Genomic DNA, 18,909 nt, shown 5'->3' with positions numbered 1-18,909 from the left:
TTGAAACATTAAGCTCAGAAAGGTATTTAGGTGTTTAGTTTTGTCGTGCTTTCAGTTTACAAGTAAGCCATCACATCTTTAATTTTTTTCAAGAAAGCAAAATTTATCAATCACATCTTAGGCTTTTGAATAAATATACATGGAAATGGAACAGCACAGTCCCCTAAAGAATAGAAACCATACCTCACACGAATGACTGGGAAAATACAGGGAAAATGCAGCCCCTAAATCTGACCCCACCGCACTTGATCCCATTTCTTTGTTTCCTCAATTCATACGTAGTACTCGGAAGGGTGCAAGGTGTTTAATTCAGCTGACTGACTCAGGAGTCAGGACGCGGTCCGTTGTCATCTGCTTCTTTAATGCTTCGTCTTCCTCTATTCGTCCGTCAACGGTTGTCTTCGCATCCTTTGTTCGCTTCGCAAATTCCTCCGCCCTTCCTCCAAATTCTTTTTCTAATATTTTCCCCCCTTTTTATCCCAAACGACGACTAAAAATTAAAATAAAATGTTTGATTACTTTCCTATAACTAGACTCCTTGGACTTCTTCATATCTGGAAAAAACCACATAACTTTCGCGAACTTTATGTATAATTGTTGGTACTAGATTACTGAATCAATTTCAGAAGAGAAATCATGAGTCATTGGAAGATCATGACTTTCTTGTCCTTGCTTTATTTGATCTGGGCTGTTCCACAACGATCATGCGCTGCATCTCTATTTCATGCTCGGCGGAACCTAGCCCTACAAGGTGACAAATTCAACCGAAAACCCGTTCAAGAGGTACCCTTTTTCGGCCTTCCACAATGTTGATTTGCATGTTTGTTGGATGTGAAGTGGTTAAATTCTAAAATGTTTCTGAAGAACATCGATGCGGTTTTGTGTTTAGGCAAGTCCGTCACCGAGCCCTGGTCCGGCAGTTGCTAAATCAAATTCTGGGGATGGTTACTTTCGGGGCAATCCACCCAAGACAGAGGTACCCTTTTTCGGCCTTCAACAATATTAATTCGCATGCGTGTTGGGTGTGAAGTGGTTATATTCTAAAAAAGTCTTTTGAAAAATGTGAATGGTTTTGTGCGTAGGCAAGTCCTTCCCCGAGCCCTGGTCCAGAAGCCGCTAAATCAAAATCTGTGGATCATAACATTGAGGGCAATGAACCCAAAAAGAAAGAGGTAGTTGCCCAGGAAATATGTGACTTGAATTTCCAGAAATGCCATGATGATGTTACCAATGTCACAGCCTGCCTTCTTCCCAAAGATGAAGATGGTAATTCACGTTTCCCCTTACTCTCTTTATTTTCATGGGAATTTTACTGCTTTATTTACTCCCAGCTATTGCTTGTTACTGAGGGAGAAGATGAAGATTTTTTTGGCGTTGCCCTTCTTTCGATTAGTCATTCACTAGAGTAATTTGTCTCTGATCTAGGTAATTAACGTGACCAATTGTATTATGGAATTTTGCCATCACAAGGATAATTATCACATTCAAACTGCAGGAGGGGGAGGAGCCGGGGGGTGGGGGGATGAACAAAAACTTGCTATAGTTAGCGAGTCATACAAACACATAAGCGTCACTTTGTTTTTCTGCGACCTTAATGACCTAAGAATGACATATGACTGTTTTATTCTTTTACTGTCTTTTTCTAGTTTGTTCCTTCTTCCCGAGGGATTGCATTCAGACTTCAGGTTAGAGCAGGAATAGAAACTGGTTATACTGGATTCTTTGCTTAGGTTGTCTCCAAGGGCAATAAATGCCTCTTAGGAACTTTGTTTGTGGATCCTTTAATTTTTTTTTTCAAGTCTCCTATATTTCCAATGAACTTTGCTATCTGCATCAACATATAGGAAGAACCTAAGGGTAGTTACCCTTTTTTTGGGTAAAAATTTATATGAAGAAAAACCTTGTATCAGGTAGAGCTGATGGCGTCACCTTTTGCTAATGTTTTAGGGTGAGAATCAAGCTTTGTATGTTTGCATACAACATTCAGGGGATCTTTACACGTTACTCTGTGTGCTCAAAAGCACAACTGTCATAGTAACATGCTGCAGTAAATATGTTTGAATGAATGATAAATATATCTGGAGTTTGAGTAATTTCTCTCTTAATCTATAAGCCCCAGTGCTATTACAGTATTGCTATTCTTTTATTGATGTGGGATATACGTATGAGAGTTGAACAAGCCGCCTGCTACTTTCCTGCTGGAAGTCTGGTCCCTCTAAAATTTTACATTTTACTGGTCTGAAAGAGGTTAACTCTTTTTTTGCATGCTTGGAATTTAGATGTTACGATAGAGGTTGTAGTGAATAGTCATGAAGATTGCAAAAGATCAGGGAAAAAAAAAGGTTGCAGGAAATCCATCATAGAGCAAGATTTATTGCTTGTGGAGCTATTGATGGCTGAAGGCTTCATTAGTTGGTAGCGGTCGGAATTAATACTTTGAAATTCTGGAGCGGGAGGGGGACTTTTCTAGTTGATAGTAACAGGAGAAAGACTATAAGTTGAATTAATTGCAGCTGCTGAGCTCTACAGCCTTGAAAAGCTGAAGTTAAGTGATGTAGAATCCCAAAGAAATTTCTTGTATAGAACATAAAAGTTGGCTTGCACCCATCACAATGTTAAGGACAAAGAAAGATTAGTAATTTAGACTTGGTTGAATGTTTAGCCTTGGAAAATCAAATTAAGGAAAAAAAATTATGATAAAAGTCAATTTCCAAATTTTTCTTGTTATTATTTCTCCTTAGTTTTCATAAAGCAAGAATAACATCTGCAGTTGAAGAGTATGAGTATAGAAGAAGAATGTGTTGAAAGCATGCTAATCTTTCAAAAACTTTGTGTAGATAATCATAATTCATCAATACTCCAATTAAGAGTTGGAAATTAAAATTTTGAACACTGCAGATCCCTAGTCAGAGAGTTTTATTGTGGAACACTTAGGTTGAACAAACAAATTTTGAGAGAGTAAGACAAAAAATTTTTTGATTTTTGAATAGAAAAGGCAAGAAATCTGATCAATCATATGTTCACTGGCTCAAGCAACTGAGAAATCTTAACGTGGAGCAGCAATTTGAATTTTCCTGTGTCTTTCAGGAGTTTGAATTTAATGCAAAACAAGGCTTTCTTGCTACTTTAATATTCTTCTCCCTTATGGCAGGCTTCAAATGCAATATTGTTAATGTACTGTCTGCGCTGAGAAAATTCATGAATATCTTGTTGCTCATCTTTTTTTCACATTCTGCCATCCCTCACACCTAATCTACAAGGTTCATCTGCTGTTTACAACAAAGATTTCGTTAGCAAACTCCTTAAGCATTGCTCTCTGGGAACTCGGAGACTCTTGCTTGCTTCTATACTGATAGCTAACCTGCCTTGCCCCTCCTATAACCCGTAGTGGCTACTTTTTTCTTACTACTGAAAGTAAGCACGAGCTACTTTACGAGCATAAGAGTTCATGATATGGTGTGGAATTCTTGTATACTTCAGCTTTTAATTTGTCCTTCTCATGACCTCGAGCTTTCTCACTCATTCCCCATGATTGTGCATCATCATATATTTCTGCGGTGAGTTCCCACGTGTAGTTTTTTGTGCATTTGTTTCTCTTTACAAATGGAGGAGAGGAAGGGAGGTTCTATTTGGTTCCGGGCTCTCTCTATCTCTGTCTGCGTTCATAGTTGTCGCTTTTTTGACGGGGCTTGTTTCCCAAGCAGAAGGAATAGGAGGGGAAGGGATGGTGCTTTGTAGGGCGGAGGGAAAGTGGAAGTCTCTGGCTGATTTTCTTTTTGGAGATTTTGGAGTAGGGATAGCAAGGTAGTAGCAGCTAATACTTTTACTGAAAGGCAGCATTTGCATAAGGTGTAAGTTAAGTGCTTTCTGTTTAGGAAGGAAGCGTACATTAGTTGAATAAACTCTTTAAGAATGAAAAACTAAATTATGTTCTTGAGTTAGTTCAAGATTGATGTATTTACACATATAGTTCTATGACAAGGAGTTTACACTGGATCCTGTTTCACTTGCAGCTAACAGTGGACTGTTTCTTCTTGTCCACAATGATGGTCAGAGCTCCGTGAAACTGAATGTTACACTTCTTCCAGTAAATTCATCCCAAAATGATGTAGATATACTGGCACACAAAGTAAGAAAGGTATGCATCCTCAGTAATCCTTCGAACTTTTGGATATCCTTGATAAGGTGTAGTTTTTCAGATTGATGGGAGACCTAAAAACTGAATATATTTATGAGACTGTTCTGTTGGGAGGGGTCTTTTCAACACGTTCAGTCTCCCATGTACACAAAATTAATTATATTGGGTTGTTTTGTGTCAGATCAATGTCTCATCTATTGCTAGCGGAAGCTCATCAATTGTAGTAAATGCTGGTAATTGGTCTTGCGTAATCGAAAGAGGTGTTCGAATTCCACCTGGCCTCCCCTCTTACACTGCATATGTAAAGCCCATAAATGGGGCCTACCTACTCCTTGCAACAGCTCTACTTATAGGAGTTATGTGGGCATGCTGCAAGATCGGGAGAGATGGAAGGCATCTCAATGGCGTTCCATACCAGGAACTTGAGATGGGGCAGCAAGGCCCTGGTTCATCAAGGAACGTGGAAACATTAGAAGAAAGTTGGGACCAGAGCTGGGATGATGACTGGGATGAAGAAGTGACAGTGAAGTCGCCCGGTGGAAATCACTTAGGAAGTAGACGCGCCAATGGGGTTGATTCCAATGGGTGGGGAAGTGACTGGAATGATCAGTGAAGACACAATTAGACCCTTTCTCATGACCCTCCAAGCGGGGAAAGACAGGAGAAGGCAAAGAGAAATAGATGTAAAAGATTAGGAATAGTGGGTGGAAGAAAATTTTGTCTCAAATTTGTGCGCCATCACGTACAGGAATTATATGAAGCACCAGCTTCAACAGTTTTGGTCCATTTAAAACCCTTTTTTTTTCCTTTTTGGGGGGAATTTCTTTTGACGAATATGAAAGTCTTTTCTTTTCACCTCTTTTGTTGTCCTATGCGTGGTCTCTAGTCTAGTATGTTAATGAAGCATGGAACTGTGGTTAAATTATATGCTATGCTGCTGCCGGTGTCAAGTAACTCTTAGCTTTCTTTACTTTGAAGAGCCTACATGCCTTAGTTAAAGGATTCAAGGGGTTCATCTTTCTCTTGGTTCTCCGAGATTGGGCTGCGAAGCTACGGCAAATGCGATAAACCGTGGAGCGTCGGGAATCAAAGTCGGGTCCGAACGCATGTGTTCAACTGTAAAGAGTTCTCATTCAGGAAAATATGGCGGCGTTTGAGTTCTTGCAATTGAGTTAGCTCGATCAAAAATGGGCTTAGCCTAACAACTAACAGTCGGATCATCTCACCCCATGCCGGGAGATCAAAGAGGGTGGTGTTAGCGGCCCAAAAGTACGATGTTTTCATAAATGTATTTTACCCTTCTTCTCCTGAAAATGGGTCCGGCCAGTTTGACAAGTGAGTTTTTTGGGTGTTTGTCTAAAATTTTTCTGTAACTTATTATAGAAGTTATTTAAAAAATTTTTGAAATGTGTTTTTTTTTTATATATATTTTGAAGTGTATAGTTTAAAAACTTTGAAAAGTTTTTTGAAGTTACTGTAGCTAAAGTTTTTAAAAAACTTGTAGCAGACAAACTTGACAAAAAACTTGCCTTCCAAACAAGGCACATCGACAGGACTTTATGGGAAAAACATAGCATATAAGGGTTCTTAAACTGGATTTTGTGGATCCAGCCCAAGAGGATTGCACGCTCTCTCCTCTTAAAGCCTCACCCAAACACTAGTCAGAATTGAAATCCCTTGATATTTATTACTCCAGTGAATTTACCTGTAGCTTTTCGGAATTCCAAATATGCCCTTTCCAAATGTACCTAGTAAGACTATTTTACTAGTTTTGCTAACATTCTTTTACTACTACTACTGATAAACAAACTTAAACTGAAAAACAAAGATGTGGAAAGAACAATCTTGACAAGGACGGTGGATGAGGGCAAGATGTTTTTACACTTGGGCTTTTGAAAGACGTTGAAAATCGGTCGTACGAGTCATGAGAAGTAGACAGTAGTTGCTTTCCAAAATATGGTGTGCACATTAATGGGAATGCTATGATAAAATAGGGTTATACATGGATTTGAAGCAAGAAAACGAAAAGAGAGGAGGAAATAGTTATAAGAAAAAAAATAAATAAATCTTATATACATTGTCAGTGTATACACTATCACGATTACATGAATGACAAATGAGCTATATCTAACGGTGATAGTGTATACATTGACAGTACATACAAAATTAATCTAAAAAAAATTGATGTCATTCTCATCCTATGCACGAAAAAATGTTAATTTTAACATTGAACAACGCCTCAAACGAAAGGGCTTTAATAGTTTTTTTTTTAAAAAAAAACAAATTCTTTTGCTGCACATTGGCTTTTTGAGCCAAGCAATACACAGGATATTTGTTTGCTTAATTAGAGTATTAAATAGAGTAGCTTGGGATTCAATCTGATTCATACGCACGCTTTAGGCTGCGGGTATATTTGGGAAGGGATGATTATCAGCACATGCACACAGTAGTGTCTGTCTTCCCCAATTGCTTTACATGTTTGTATCAAAATTCCAACATCATTTTATGGGTTATATCATTTATATTCCTTCCCCACTGCAATGTGCTCAACAAAAAGCAGGGGAAAAAAAAAGGGCTCATCTGGTATCATTTGGTCTCCTCTCAGTAAAGCGCATGGTGCTACCAAAAAAGCAGTAGTGTTGGGTGGACGGATGATGATGATGATGATTCTTGATTCAGCAGACTCCTCTCTCGTCCTTCCCCTGTCATGAGCTCTGAGCCCATTACCTTTCTCTACATTTGAGATTGCTTTTTATTCTTTCGATTCGATTCTATTTTCTTTAAGCACCCCCCAGTCAAACAGAACCCCCGTCTTTAACTCCACAACTTTTGGATTCGCTGTTACCCCTTTTTTTTTTTTGGTTTTCCATTGATATCAACTATCTAAGGTAATTGAAGGCCGCATTGATCAGACTCCAATATCTAAACCCCAATTATTGTCTTCAACCACCAGCGCATTTCCGAATAATGCAATTTTGTATACATCGGAGTAAAATTTCACTAAATGACCGGCCGCTAGAGTCATAATGACTAATGAGCAATGAGAGTTAGGAGTATTGATCACTCAAGCAACCAGAGAACCAAATGATTAGATGAGGAATAAAAATGAAGAAGTTTCTTGGTAATCAATTCTTCAAAACAAAACAAAAAAAAGGAGTCTTGGTAACAATCCCATGTGGCTAGTTGATTACAAAATTGCCAAATGTTAGGTTCTTGGACCCAACAACATTCATTATCGGGTCCTTAGGGACAACTCATATTAGTTATCACTGCACATGGTCGAACATTTTCAATTAAAGTGATGTAATTACTATCAAATGCAATTAAGTTTTATTTTTTCTTTCTTCCAAAGCAAAAAAAAAAAAGAAAAAGAAAAAAGAGACGGTACTGAGACCAAATTTCCAAAATACATATAGCCAATTTGCATGTTTTACTTCATGACAAATCGTGACACTTGGTAACTGGGGAAGAGGCCATGATTAGGTAGAAAGAGCCCTTGAAAGAAGTGTGGTGCAAATGGCCACAGGGAAAGAAACAAAATATGAATTTTTTTAAAGAAGTCAATTGCGAATACCTGAAGACATAGCTGGCAAAATAAATAATAAAGAGTGCTGCTTCTCCGACATCCAAGTTGCCCTGACTGTTTCCTCCGTCGCATTATAGCTTCAGCTTTTTTTCACTTTTGTTTTTGCCCCTCTTTTAATTATTATAATCATCACTTAGATCACTGCCTGCTTTGATAAGGGAGCTTAGAATCTTTGAGAACCCTCGAAACTATCAACTCACTTTTGACTTGGTGAGCTATACTCTGACCTGTCGCCCGGAAGCATCCAATCGTTTAGTTAGAAAGACCACTGCTGTCACGGACAAATTGGACGCAAATTCAAGCTCTGACGATTAGGAAAAATATGAAAGGCCAACTTGGATGAAAACTGCAACTGTCCTGTCCGCATTATCGATTTAACCAGGAGAGCGAGTGGTTGAGGATACATCTTGTTTGACATTTATTTGCAGAACCCAAAAATAAATAAATAAACAAAACAAGCTCCAAAAGTTAGAGATGAAGATGAGGTAGGAAGCCAATAGGAAAAAGTAATGTGACATCCCATGGGACACTAAATAGTAACCCGGCGAAAATGAATCCGGTGATTGAACGGAACAAAAGAGGAGAGATTGCAAATATGCAACTGAAGGGTCAAGAGATGCCTAAAAACAACAAGAGACTAAAGAATCTCTAAGAAGAAGATTTTCTTATAGTCAGATAACAAAACCGGATTCGTTCTCCCCGGACAAGCTATCACTAACACACTCTTTTTGAAGTTTGAAATTCTACTAAACTCATCCCAATTCATCATCCTGGCTTTCAGAAGGACATCTAATCAGTTCCAATATATTGACCACTTCTGCCATGTCCGGTCTGTTTGAAGGCACCTGAGATGTACAAATCAATCCCAATTTCATTACTGGAATTGCTTCCTCGGCCGGAAACTTCCCCTGCAGCCTCCCGTCAACACATTCCTCCACCCTGCCTTCTTCCAGTGCTCCTCTGACCATGTCACAAAGTACTACCACATCGTCTTCCATGTACTCAACCGGTCTCTTCCCCGTGACTATTTCCAGAATCAGGACCCCGAATCCATACACATCACACTTCTCAGTTATCTTCACAGTTTTACAAGCAAATTCAGGTGCCATGTAACCAAGTGCACTTTGAATCTTGCTACTCAAAACGTATCGATCTAACATGGGCAGCAACCTGGCTAATCCATAGTCAGCAACTTTGGGCTCACCTGAGCTGTCAATCAGGATATTGCTTGACTTCAAATTGTAGTGTATAATGTTCATTTGGTGCAAGTAAGCCAAGCTTTTGGCAGTCCCAAGAATCGTATTAAACCTCTCGTTCCACGACAGGTAGTCTCCGCCAGATCCTTCGTGAAGGCGCTTGTACAAATTTCCACCGGAAACAAACTCATATATAAGAAGCTGAAGTGATGAAGTCCAGTAATAACCTTCAAGCGTCACAAGATTAGAATGACGAGCTTTCCCCAATTTTTTAACTTCCCTTTCAAAATCATCCTGCGACTTGACTAGGCTCGAGACAGTAAGTTTCTTAATGGCAACTGAGCGCCCATCTTTAAGAACAGTCCTGTAGACAGCTCCAAATCCACCCCGTCCAAGCTCACAGTCCTTGTTGAGCAGAGCATGCGTCCCCGTACTGAAATCAGGATCACCAGAAAACATGACAAGTTTGCCTGAATTGGCATCTGTACTAGGAGAATGACTGAATTCATCACCCCCAGAAAACGTGAGAGCAGCTGCAGAACGAGATGCAGAAGAGCGTACACGAAGATTGAGCACAGTGATAGCAATTACGCCAACGACAATCACAACGGCTGCACCAATGGCAATCAGGGCAGAAATGCTGAGAATTTTTTTTTCATGACCGAATTTTTCAGGAATTGAGCCCGGAGGGGAATCAGAAGAGTTGGGATTAAGTACAATAGGTTTTGGGAGGACAGTAGGGCAGGTTCTATTGACTGAAGCACCACAAAGTCCTGGATTGCCTGATACTGAGGATGGAGATATGGTATTGAAAAAAGCCCCGGCTGGTAGTTCACCTTGTAGCTGGTTGTGTGAAATGTTGAAGGAAAGAAGGCGGCCAAGATCTGCCAACTGCTTTGGAAGGGTTCCAATGAGTTTGTTAAAAGACAAATCCACATACTGCAGGTACGCAAGTTTAGCTACGGCTGCAGGTACAGGGCCTGTCAGATTGTTCTGTGACAGTGACCTGCCAAATTTGGTAAAAGCAACAGATAAGACTTAGAAGCATATCCAAGCATGATCCACTATTAGGAAAACAGAGGAAAGCTAAAAGACAAAGTTCATGATTCACAAGTTATAACAAAGTCAATGCAATTTGCAGTTATTGAATGAATTTAATTAATTGGAAAAATAATAAGCTAGACCTACTGTAAAGCGAAAGAAATGTTGATATAGCATCTCAAAAAATACTTTTAGCTGACAAGATATTATTGCAAATTGTGAAACTTTTTCGAAATTAAGATGTCAAATCTCAAAATACTTTTGATCATAAACGAAGTTACCAGGCAATATAGCGTCTGAATTCTCTGACTTCCATCCAAGCTATAGCATTAAGCCCAAAACTTAATTCCATATAGATTCACAGATTGAATCAAAAATTGAATCGGACAACTAAAGGCATAATCATTAACGAAACGCACAAAGGAAAGAATTAAGGCAGAGAGCTTACAGGGAGGTTAACATAGAACAGTTGCCAATCGATGTAGGAATATTTCCAGCCAAAAAATTCTTCTCAAGGATCAGTTTGTTAAGAGATGTAGCTCGTCCAATTTCCAAAGGGATGCTACCATTTAATTGATTCTCACTCAAATCAAGTATATCCAACAACTTCAGTTCTCCAATATTTGATGGAATGCCACCAATCAGTGAGTTTTTGGACAAATTTAAAACTTGCAAGCTACTAAAAACCCCAATGGCTAGAGGAATTTCACCAGATAAATTGTTGTGCGAGATATCCAAAGCAACAACCTTTTGGCGAGAATTTTCCATTGATGCAGCAAAAGCATTGTCCATAGTCCCGCTCAATCTATTTTCTGAAAATATAAGTTGCTGTAAACCCAATCTGAAAATCCAAGAAGGAATGTTGCCACTCAAAGAGTTGTGACTAACATCTAATACCAAAAGGTTTACACAGCCGCTCATAGAATCAGGCAGGATGCCACTAAAGGTGTTGGTGGATATGTTTAACTGCTTTAACGAGCGAAGTTGGCCAATTGAACTTGGAAGCCCACCTGAAAAGTTATTTTCAGAGAGATCCAGTGCCTCAAGGCTTCTCATTTCTCCAATCCAATCTGGCATGTTGCCTGTAAATGCATTAATCTGTAAACTTAGATCATTACATAAGGTAAGCTTCTGCATTGAGCCGGGAAGCGCTCCTGACAAAGAATTTTCACTCAAATCAATTGACCTCAACATTATACAACCTCCAATTCCATCAGGAATTTCACCAACAAACTTATTCTTACGCAAGTTTAGTGCTCTCAAAGCGGTCAAACCTTCAATGCCCTTGGGAATCTCACCCTCCAGCATATTGTCAGACAGATCAAGCGTTCTAAGAGCACGCATAGACCACACCCCCGCGGGTAACTGCCCTGAAAATTGATTGGATGAGATATTCAGGGAAGTAAGCATTGAGCACGAGCTCAAACTTGCAGGAATTTGACCCGAAAACTTGTTTTTAGCCAAAGATAACGATCTTAAAGACCCACATTGCTGAAAGAAATCACTTGAAATCGGTCCAGATAAACTGTTACCACTCAAATCTACAGTCCTGAGGTTAGGAAGCTGGCCAAGGCTGAGGCTTAAGCTGCCTGTAAGATTATTGTCTGCCAGGGAAAGCCTATGAAGAAATTGGAGTTGAAGAAGGCCTCTGCCTAGTTTTCCTGAAAGAGAGAACCCGTCAAGAACAAGCTCAGAGACCCGATTGGATCTGGGGTTGCATTGGACACCATTCCAGATACAGGGACTCTCGTCATCTTCATTCCAGGACGCCAATTTTCCTTGTGGATCTTGAACATCAGCCTTGAATACAATCAGTCCTAAAACATCGTCATTCATTGACGGACTTAAGCCATTCACAGAAATGGGGTATAAAACAACCAAGATAAGTGCCAAACCACAACACAGCAGAAGCCTTCTCATTTCAATCCCCACTTCAACAAATACAATTCCAATGCCCCCTCTTATATTTCCATCACAACTCTGTAAAAAAAAATACACATATATGCGAACATAATAATCAGACGCAGTACATTGTTTAGCTTCTGTACTGACTAAAATTAACAAAGATGAATCCTGCTAAAAACCACAAAAAAATGTCCGAAGCAAGACACCTGTAAAACCACTTCAGATATTAGCTGAAAATGCTTTTCCTCATATGCAAAAATCAAAATCTTATAGCACATTTTACAGTCTATACTTAAAACACCAAAATGCGCCTACTTTCTTCTTTCTTTTTCCTCCCTAACGGCTAATTACCGGTTGGAAATGAGAAGCAAAAACGAGAGGAAAATCACCCAAAAAAATCGAGCGAACAAGGTGCGCAACATCAAAGTTATAACCCTAAAAGACAAGCAAAAGTCATCCTACCACGTTTCAAGCGAAGGAGCAATGGCGCTACAACGAACCTTAAAAATGGCGATGTTAGACAACTCCGTAACTGGAATAAAGCAGTTATTATGAGAAAAACAAATGTCCTCCCTCCCGCAAATGTTGGTACTAAAGCTAAACAAGCGAACTGAAATGGACTTCGAAATAGTTAAAAAGAGCTCTCGATCTGAGACTGAAGGAAGGAAGCGAAGAATGTCAGCTCTGCTGGTTTTGAGATTTCCGCCGGGAATGAGACAGCCGGAGGTGAAGGAGTAAGGGAGACTTTTCGAGAAGGGCGACGCCAGAAAAGTCGCCGTGAAAAGTGGGGGGAATTGAAGTTTCCGGCAACGGTGAGTCAGTGAAGCATTTAAAGCACTCTCTCTCTGTTTCTCTCTCTCTCTCTCGCACTCTCTCTCTTTTGCTTTTTTTTTTCCTCTCTTTTTCTTTGTCTGAGACCCAAACAAGAGACTCTTTAATAACGGCAAAAAAGTGGGGGGAGGAGGGTGTGGGGGCCGCTTTTATTAGTTGGACACGTGGCTGAATATAGTAAGTGAATATTTTCCGATGTGGCACATACGTGGTTCTCAGTCTTTACCATGGTTTAAACGGGTGGCGCCAGCAGTCCAGTAGCTCCCTCCCAATATCCTACTAGGGTTTCTACCCCTGTAGCCTTGGCCGGTAAATGGTAAGGTTTCAACTTTTCTTTAATTCTTCACCCCGAATTATTAATTAGATAGAAGCGATGGATGGATGCATTAACGGGCATGGGTGCACATTACTTAATTTTAATTAAAATTTGAATTTCAATTCTTATACATACGATACGTGTTGGCACCTGTTAATGTACATAATGCTAGTGCATATAAAATTAATTCATTAACACTGTGAGGTAACAAGTAATATTTTGCCTATTTACATGCCTATTAAAATTTTATGCTTTGTTTGGATTGCATTTTCTGAATTTTTCGTAAAAAAAAATTACTGTAACGATTTGATATAATATTTGAAAAATGTGTTCACTGAAAACGGAGTAATTTATCTTTGAAAAATTGCTTTTCAAACAAAGCCTTAACTTGTTCAATTAACCCCTAACACTACTATAAAATATGCTCCCATGTGGATACTCTCACCAACTCTCCCTTAAACTTGTCATTAATGCATGGGAAAATAAATTTATGAAAAGAGAGAAAAAAAATCATGATAAATGCACAGTGCCTTGGAGATGTATTTTTATTAATTCCAAGTGCTTCAACTTACAGTATATATAAAGTTGAGCCAGCCTGTAGAAAAGAATCCACGCATACACACACGTAAATAATTTTTGATGTGACGGTATTAGGTAGTATTCCGTATTTCTCCCTTCTCAAACGTTTAGAATTATTTCTTCCTATATTTGGAAAAATAAAGAAATGGGCAGGGAAATGGGGAATTGCTTGTAGCGGTAAGCATCCGTTTTGTACGTAGTCACTAAAGGCCACTTTTGGTGATGTTAGCTATTTTTAAATTGTTGATTGTCTTGGCTTGCTTCATTCTCAAATTTCGTCTGCATGAACTTTAGGATAATGATACCGAGCTTCTATAAACCCCACCAACAAAGGGCTGCTGCTTCACAAAAAAAAAAAAAAAAGAGCTGCGTCAACTTCACACGTCAGAAAGACAATTCAGCTTCTGCTCGCCCAAGTCGTTTTATGCTTGATTCTGAGCATTTCCTTTTCAATTTTCCCAATCGATTACTGGTTGGCAAGTAATGTAACTGTGGTGGACAAGATGTAGTGATAACCGAGTCCAATACAGTGACCTTTTATTTTTATTTTTTAATTTTCCAATTCCTTCTTGCTAATCTAAGGCACGGTGAGTCCCTTTGAGCCATTGAGAACGTGATCTATTGGCATTTCGGTCTCCAAAATGATACTTAGGGCCCCTTAAATTAAAACATGGGATGGATATAACTCCCACTTTATAGCTAGTTTGGCAGTTGAGGATAGCAAAGAAAAGAAGAGAAAGGTTAGATTATGAGAGAAAAAGAAAGGATAAGAACAGAACAGAACAGAAGAGATTTTAATGTTGTTTAGGAGTTTATGAAAGAAAGAAAATGATTTTAGATATATCGGTCAATAAAAATTTCATTCAATAACTTTTTAATAATAGAATGGGCAATTTTAAAATTTTTTGTAGGCTCTCAGTGGCTTTCCTTTGCTTTCTGCCCGATTTGGGATGGAAAAGTTTTTTAACTATAGCTGTTGTTTTTCTCCTTCCAAATTAGTTGCTTTCTTTTTTTTTTTTTTCTATTTCACTAAATCTCCCAAACATTGGAAACATTTACCTTTCTCTTCCCTTCTTTTTTTTTTCTAGTTAAATCTTATCTTCCAAGCTAGCCATTAGAGTTCAGATTGAATGTTTAGAACTCGTTTCGATTACATTTTTTGGAAAGTTTTTTGAGAATAATTGATGTAATATCTGTAAGATAAAAAAATAATTAAAAATATATTTAGAAATTATTTATAGGAAATGATTTTTTTTTTTTTTTAAAGGTGACAGTCTAAACAATGCCTTAATTGCTTTAGGTGAACGAATTGTTTGGATTGGGTTTTATTTTCCCAAATTTATTTGCTTACATCATCATTACAATTTCCAATACACCTTTTTACCTTCCCAATTAACTTTTTATCTCACATACATCACATCACAAAAAGTGTTACAGTAAAAATATCTCTAATAATCCACAATCCAAATAGAAATAGGGAATTCACTGCTGCAAATGTGCATGGAAAGAGGGAATTCACTGCTGCAAATGTGCCATCTGCATTTATTTCGAATTGCAGAAAAGCAGTAATAAAAGTAGGTGGAGAATAGATATGGGTGGGTGGTGTAATAAAGAAGGATGTGTAATTGGAGCTCAGAAATTTTGCAGAGTTGGAGAGTGACTCAACTTTTGCTTTAATTATAGCTTTCTCATTCTAAATTCCATTCAGACTAAAGGGCCCCCTTCTGCCCTATATCTCCGTTCTTCCTATCTCATAGGCTGTGTACCACTGAATAGTCCTTTTTTGCCTTTTCACTTCTTGTTTTTCGAGGGAAAAATATTTCTTCCCATGAAAGAATTGCAGATCAATCTCGTTTTGCAATTATCAATGGTAATTAAATTCACAATTCTCATTAAGGCTGATTAAGCTTTATTCTTTTACAAAAAATTTCAAGCAAAGTTCTAAGCATGTGCTTTAAATTCATATGTATAATATTTCATTTATATCATAAATATACTTTTCAATTCACATTTTTATATTTTCAATCATCTTTTTATTTCACGTACATCACATCACAAAAGATATTACAGTAATTATTTCAAATAATACACTGTCCAAACAGAACAGAATTGGAGGGATGTCAAATCTTTGCAAACAGTTAAGACTTCTTCTCACAATAAACGGGAAGAGTGTGAGAAATGATGAAAGGCAATAAATGCATATTACGATCTGTAACATGGAGGGAAAGAAATAGGAAACTGTTTTGTGGGAAGACTTTGAATGGAGGGAAAGAAATACTCTAGAAGATTGTTTTGTGTCGTGGGAAAACTATGACTGAACAATGCTGTGGTTCAAACTATTATGCAGACAACTAGGAATATTGTGGCCGATTAGAGGAACGCACCGAGGACTCGTGCAAATTGAGAGTTCAATTTGAAGCGAAAATTTGTCCCTAAAATTTTCTGTTTGAATTAGTATCCACAGCTACTAGTAGATAGGAGGGACATTGTGCTTTGTCTTAGCATCTCATCAAATTTTGGATAGGACAATTATCTCAAATAATATTTCGCTTGCATCATAAACACATTTATCAATCAACCTTTTTATATTCTTAATTACCTTTTTATCTCACATACATCACATCACAAAAAGTGTTACAGTAATTATTTCAAATAATACTCCATCCAAATAAAATTTTTGGATTAAATTTTTATATTAACTTTTATAGTACTTAGTTCAAATTTTTATATTCTTATTATTCAATTATTAAATAGTATGTAATTTTGCGACATAGAGTATAAATGGAAAAAAAAAATTGGTAATTAGGCTTATTGAGCAGTATAGGTAAAAATTTAAAACTAATGATGAGTACAAAGAGCGGTATAAATTAATAACTTAGTTTGCAACAATGAATTTAAATGAGTTTACAAAAAGTTAAAATAAATGGGTAATTGGGTTATCCAATTCATTTTTTGACTTACCCATTTATACTCATCTAATTAAATGGGTAAAAATGGGTTGACTCACTTATATCCATTACCCATTTTACCCAACCCAAACCCGTCCAAATCACCCATTTTGACACTTATAGATTTATCTAACGGATATTTAAAGAGCATTCATTAACACATTTAAAATTCACCTAACCTATCATATATATATATATATATATATATATGTATATAGTGCAATGATTACCCTCCCATTATACTTATTCATTCTTTCTAATTAATCGTACATTTTTAAAAATATAATACCTAAAATATATTATAATAAATATCCAATGAGCACCTCTTTAGACAAATCCTTAATGAATTTGGATATCATCTTTTCTATACCATCGGATTTTTTTTTTACATGATAAATTATAGGGCACACATTGGCAAAATGGCCCATTCTAACATACTTTATTTCATTTCTCTCCAAATTTCAAACACATTAAACTATTTCATGCATTTTCTTTCATAACCCCTTAAACAACTACTAGATAAAAAAAATTTCTCTTTTTTTTTTTTTTTTTTTTTACTGTCATGAACTCATGAAATAGGCCCAAAAGCAAAAAATAAATGACTAGAAATTTCCCACTGTTCCTATCACAAAAAATAACAATAAGTATAAAACATTAAGAGAGAGAGAGATGATGTTTTGCCCTGCATGCTATGTCATCGTTGCCAGCTTACTGCTTATAGATACCTTTCAGTACAAGGGATCGTTACTAGCGGTGATTATTAAGCGTGACATGGTACCAGCAGAATGCATCAATGCAACATTATAGCTATCATGAAACAACAGGAGAAATTATTACCAATACAATCAAACAACAGTTGGTCATAATAGCTTGTAAGCAACCAATTCAACCTAAAATTTATTGCGCCATTCATGTTTTTCTTCAAAAACATCATAATCGCAGGGCACAAAAGTTCAACGCCTAAGATCAATTTTTACCAGGTTAATTATTATGTACGGTACAATATTCTCTAAAATATTGTGGATTCAAAATAATTCTCATGCAGATGCAAAATCTAAATGACAAGAATGGCACATTTTTCAATCTTTGGGCGTTGGTTATCCATCCTTGCTTATTGGATAGTATATTATTTGAGATAATTTAATGAAGAAAATATTGTAGCACTTTTTGGATATTATTTATGTGAGATAAAAAGGTGATTGAAAATTGTGTCAATGATACAAGCAAATCAGTGTGTGTAAATAAAGTGTAAATTATGTGTAATCTAAATAAACTCATGTATTACCTTGTAACTGTCTATCTACATCAGAGTACAAGAGGCAGAATACTGCAATGACAAGTAAATAGTGCCCCCAAAACACGTTACCTACACCTAACTATACATTAGTCGAATGTGTTTGGATATTAGATTATTTGGGATAATTTTTTTAAAAAATTATTATAATATTTTTTTGATATAATATATATGAGATAAAAAGATAATTTAAAAATATGTTAACGGTGTAAGCAAATAATCCACTGTACCCTCTAGCCTCTCTGCAGTCCGCTCTTTGTCTGTTATTGGCTTCTTGCGGGAAAGCTTGAAAGCTAATGCTAAACGTACCACATCTATTTTGACCTAAACATATAACCTTTTCAGATTAAGAAGCTTTCTTATGTGTGTAAAAATAAAAATTAATTAAGAATAAAATAAAAATAATTGAAAGATATGTTTAAAGTAAATTTTTGGCGAATAATATATATGGAATTTGGAAATTTTAACTTAGGATCCGCAGTGGTAGTAGTAGTGGTATATAGATTTTTTTTTTATCGTAACGGCACATGTCTAGCCTACTCCTACTTCTAGAGGAAAGGGGAATCTACTACAGGGAAAGGCCCAACTGAGTCGGAGGAATCTAACGGGGACTGAACCACCATTAAATCAGACGAATGCACCACACACCCATATGAATTTAGAACAAATCTCATATATTAGTGGTGGTATATAGGTTGTCTTATTATTATTATTATTATTATTATTATTATGTGTATAGACAGGTGGTAGGAGGCGACAGCATGAGCATGTCTCGGCAACGAGCACAAGGGGTCAATTACGCTATCCACAGTAGGGTAGCGTAGACTGGAGTTCATGGACGGGACTGATGTCTTGGAAAGTCAAACGTCGTGAGGTGAGCATTAACGGCGCTATAAAGAAGGAAGCAGCGACAAAGAAACAAACACCTTCACACAAAAGCAAGAGTGCCGTTACGTCAATTTCTGGAATGGGTTTCGCGAATTTCAACGACAATTTTATACTATATGTATATTCCCGCCTCCCTCACAGCTCCTTCTTCTTCTTCTGTCCACACAAGTAATTACACATTCGCACC

General features: G+C 37.3%; 2 protein-coding genes across 3 annotated transcripts; one reads left to right on the top strand and one right to left on the bottom strand.

Moving 5' to 3' along the window:
• Positions 1-265: 265 nt before the first annotated feature.
• LOC113760418 lies at positions 266-5,008 on the top strand. The gene is made up of 5 exons (XM_027302984.1): positions 266-783; positions 890-976; positions 1,083-1,266; positions 4,014-4,138; positions 4,320-5,008. Exons 1-5 carry the CDS (start codon positions 637-639, stop codon positions 4,749-4,751), a joined length of 975 nt encoding a protein of 324 aa, XP_027158785.1. The 5' UTR covers positions 266-636; the 3' UTR covers positions 4,752-5,008.
• Positions 5,009-8,064: 3,056 nt separating this feature from the next.
• LOC113760801 (probable LRR receptor-like serine/threonine-protein kinase IRK) lies at positions 8,065-12,751 on the bottom strand. 2 transcript variants are annotated; one of them, XM_027303531.1, is made up of 3 exons: positions 12,329-12,751; positions 10,410-11,941; positions 8,065-9,926 (listed from the first exon to the last, which is right to left on the bottom strand). In XM_027303531.1, exons 2-3 carry the CDS (start codon positions 11,879-11,881, stop codon positions 8,477-8,479), a joined length of 2,922 nt encoding a protein of 973 aa, XP_027159332.1. In that variant the 5' UTR covers positions 11,882-11,941; positions 12,329-12,751; the 3' UTR covers positions 8,065-8,476. The 2 variants fall into 2 exon arrangements, with proteins under 2 accessions (XP_027159332.1, XP_027159331.1); XM_027303530.1 differs by having other exon boundaries at positions 12,367-12,751.
• Positions 12,752-18,909: the final 6,158 nt, after the last annotated feature.

Source organism: Coffea eugenioides, chromosome 2 (genome assembly GCF_003713205.1).
Source record: "Coffea eugenioides isolate CCC68of chromosome 2, Ceug_1.0, whole genome shotgun sequence".
Taxonomy (NCBI): domain Eukaryota; kingdom Viridiplantae; phylum Streptophyta; class Magnoliopsida; order Gentianales; family Rubiaceae; genus Coffea; species Coffea eugenioides.
The sequence above is the reverse complement of the archived record's forward strand: the minus strand, read 5'-3'. Positions and strand labels throughout refer to the sequence as shown.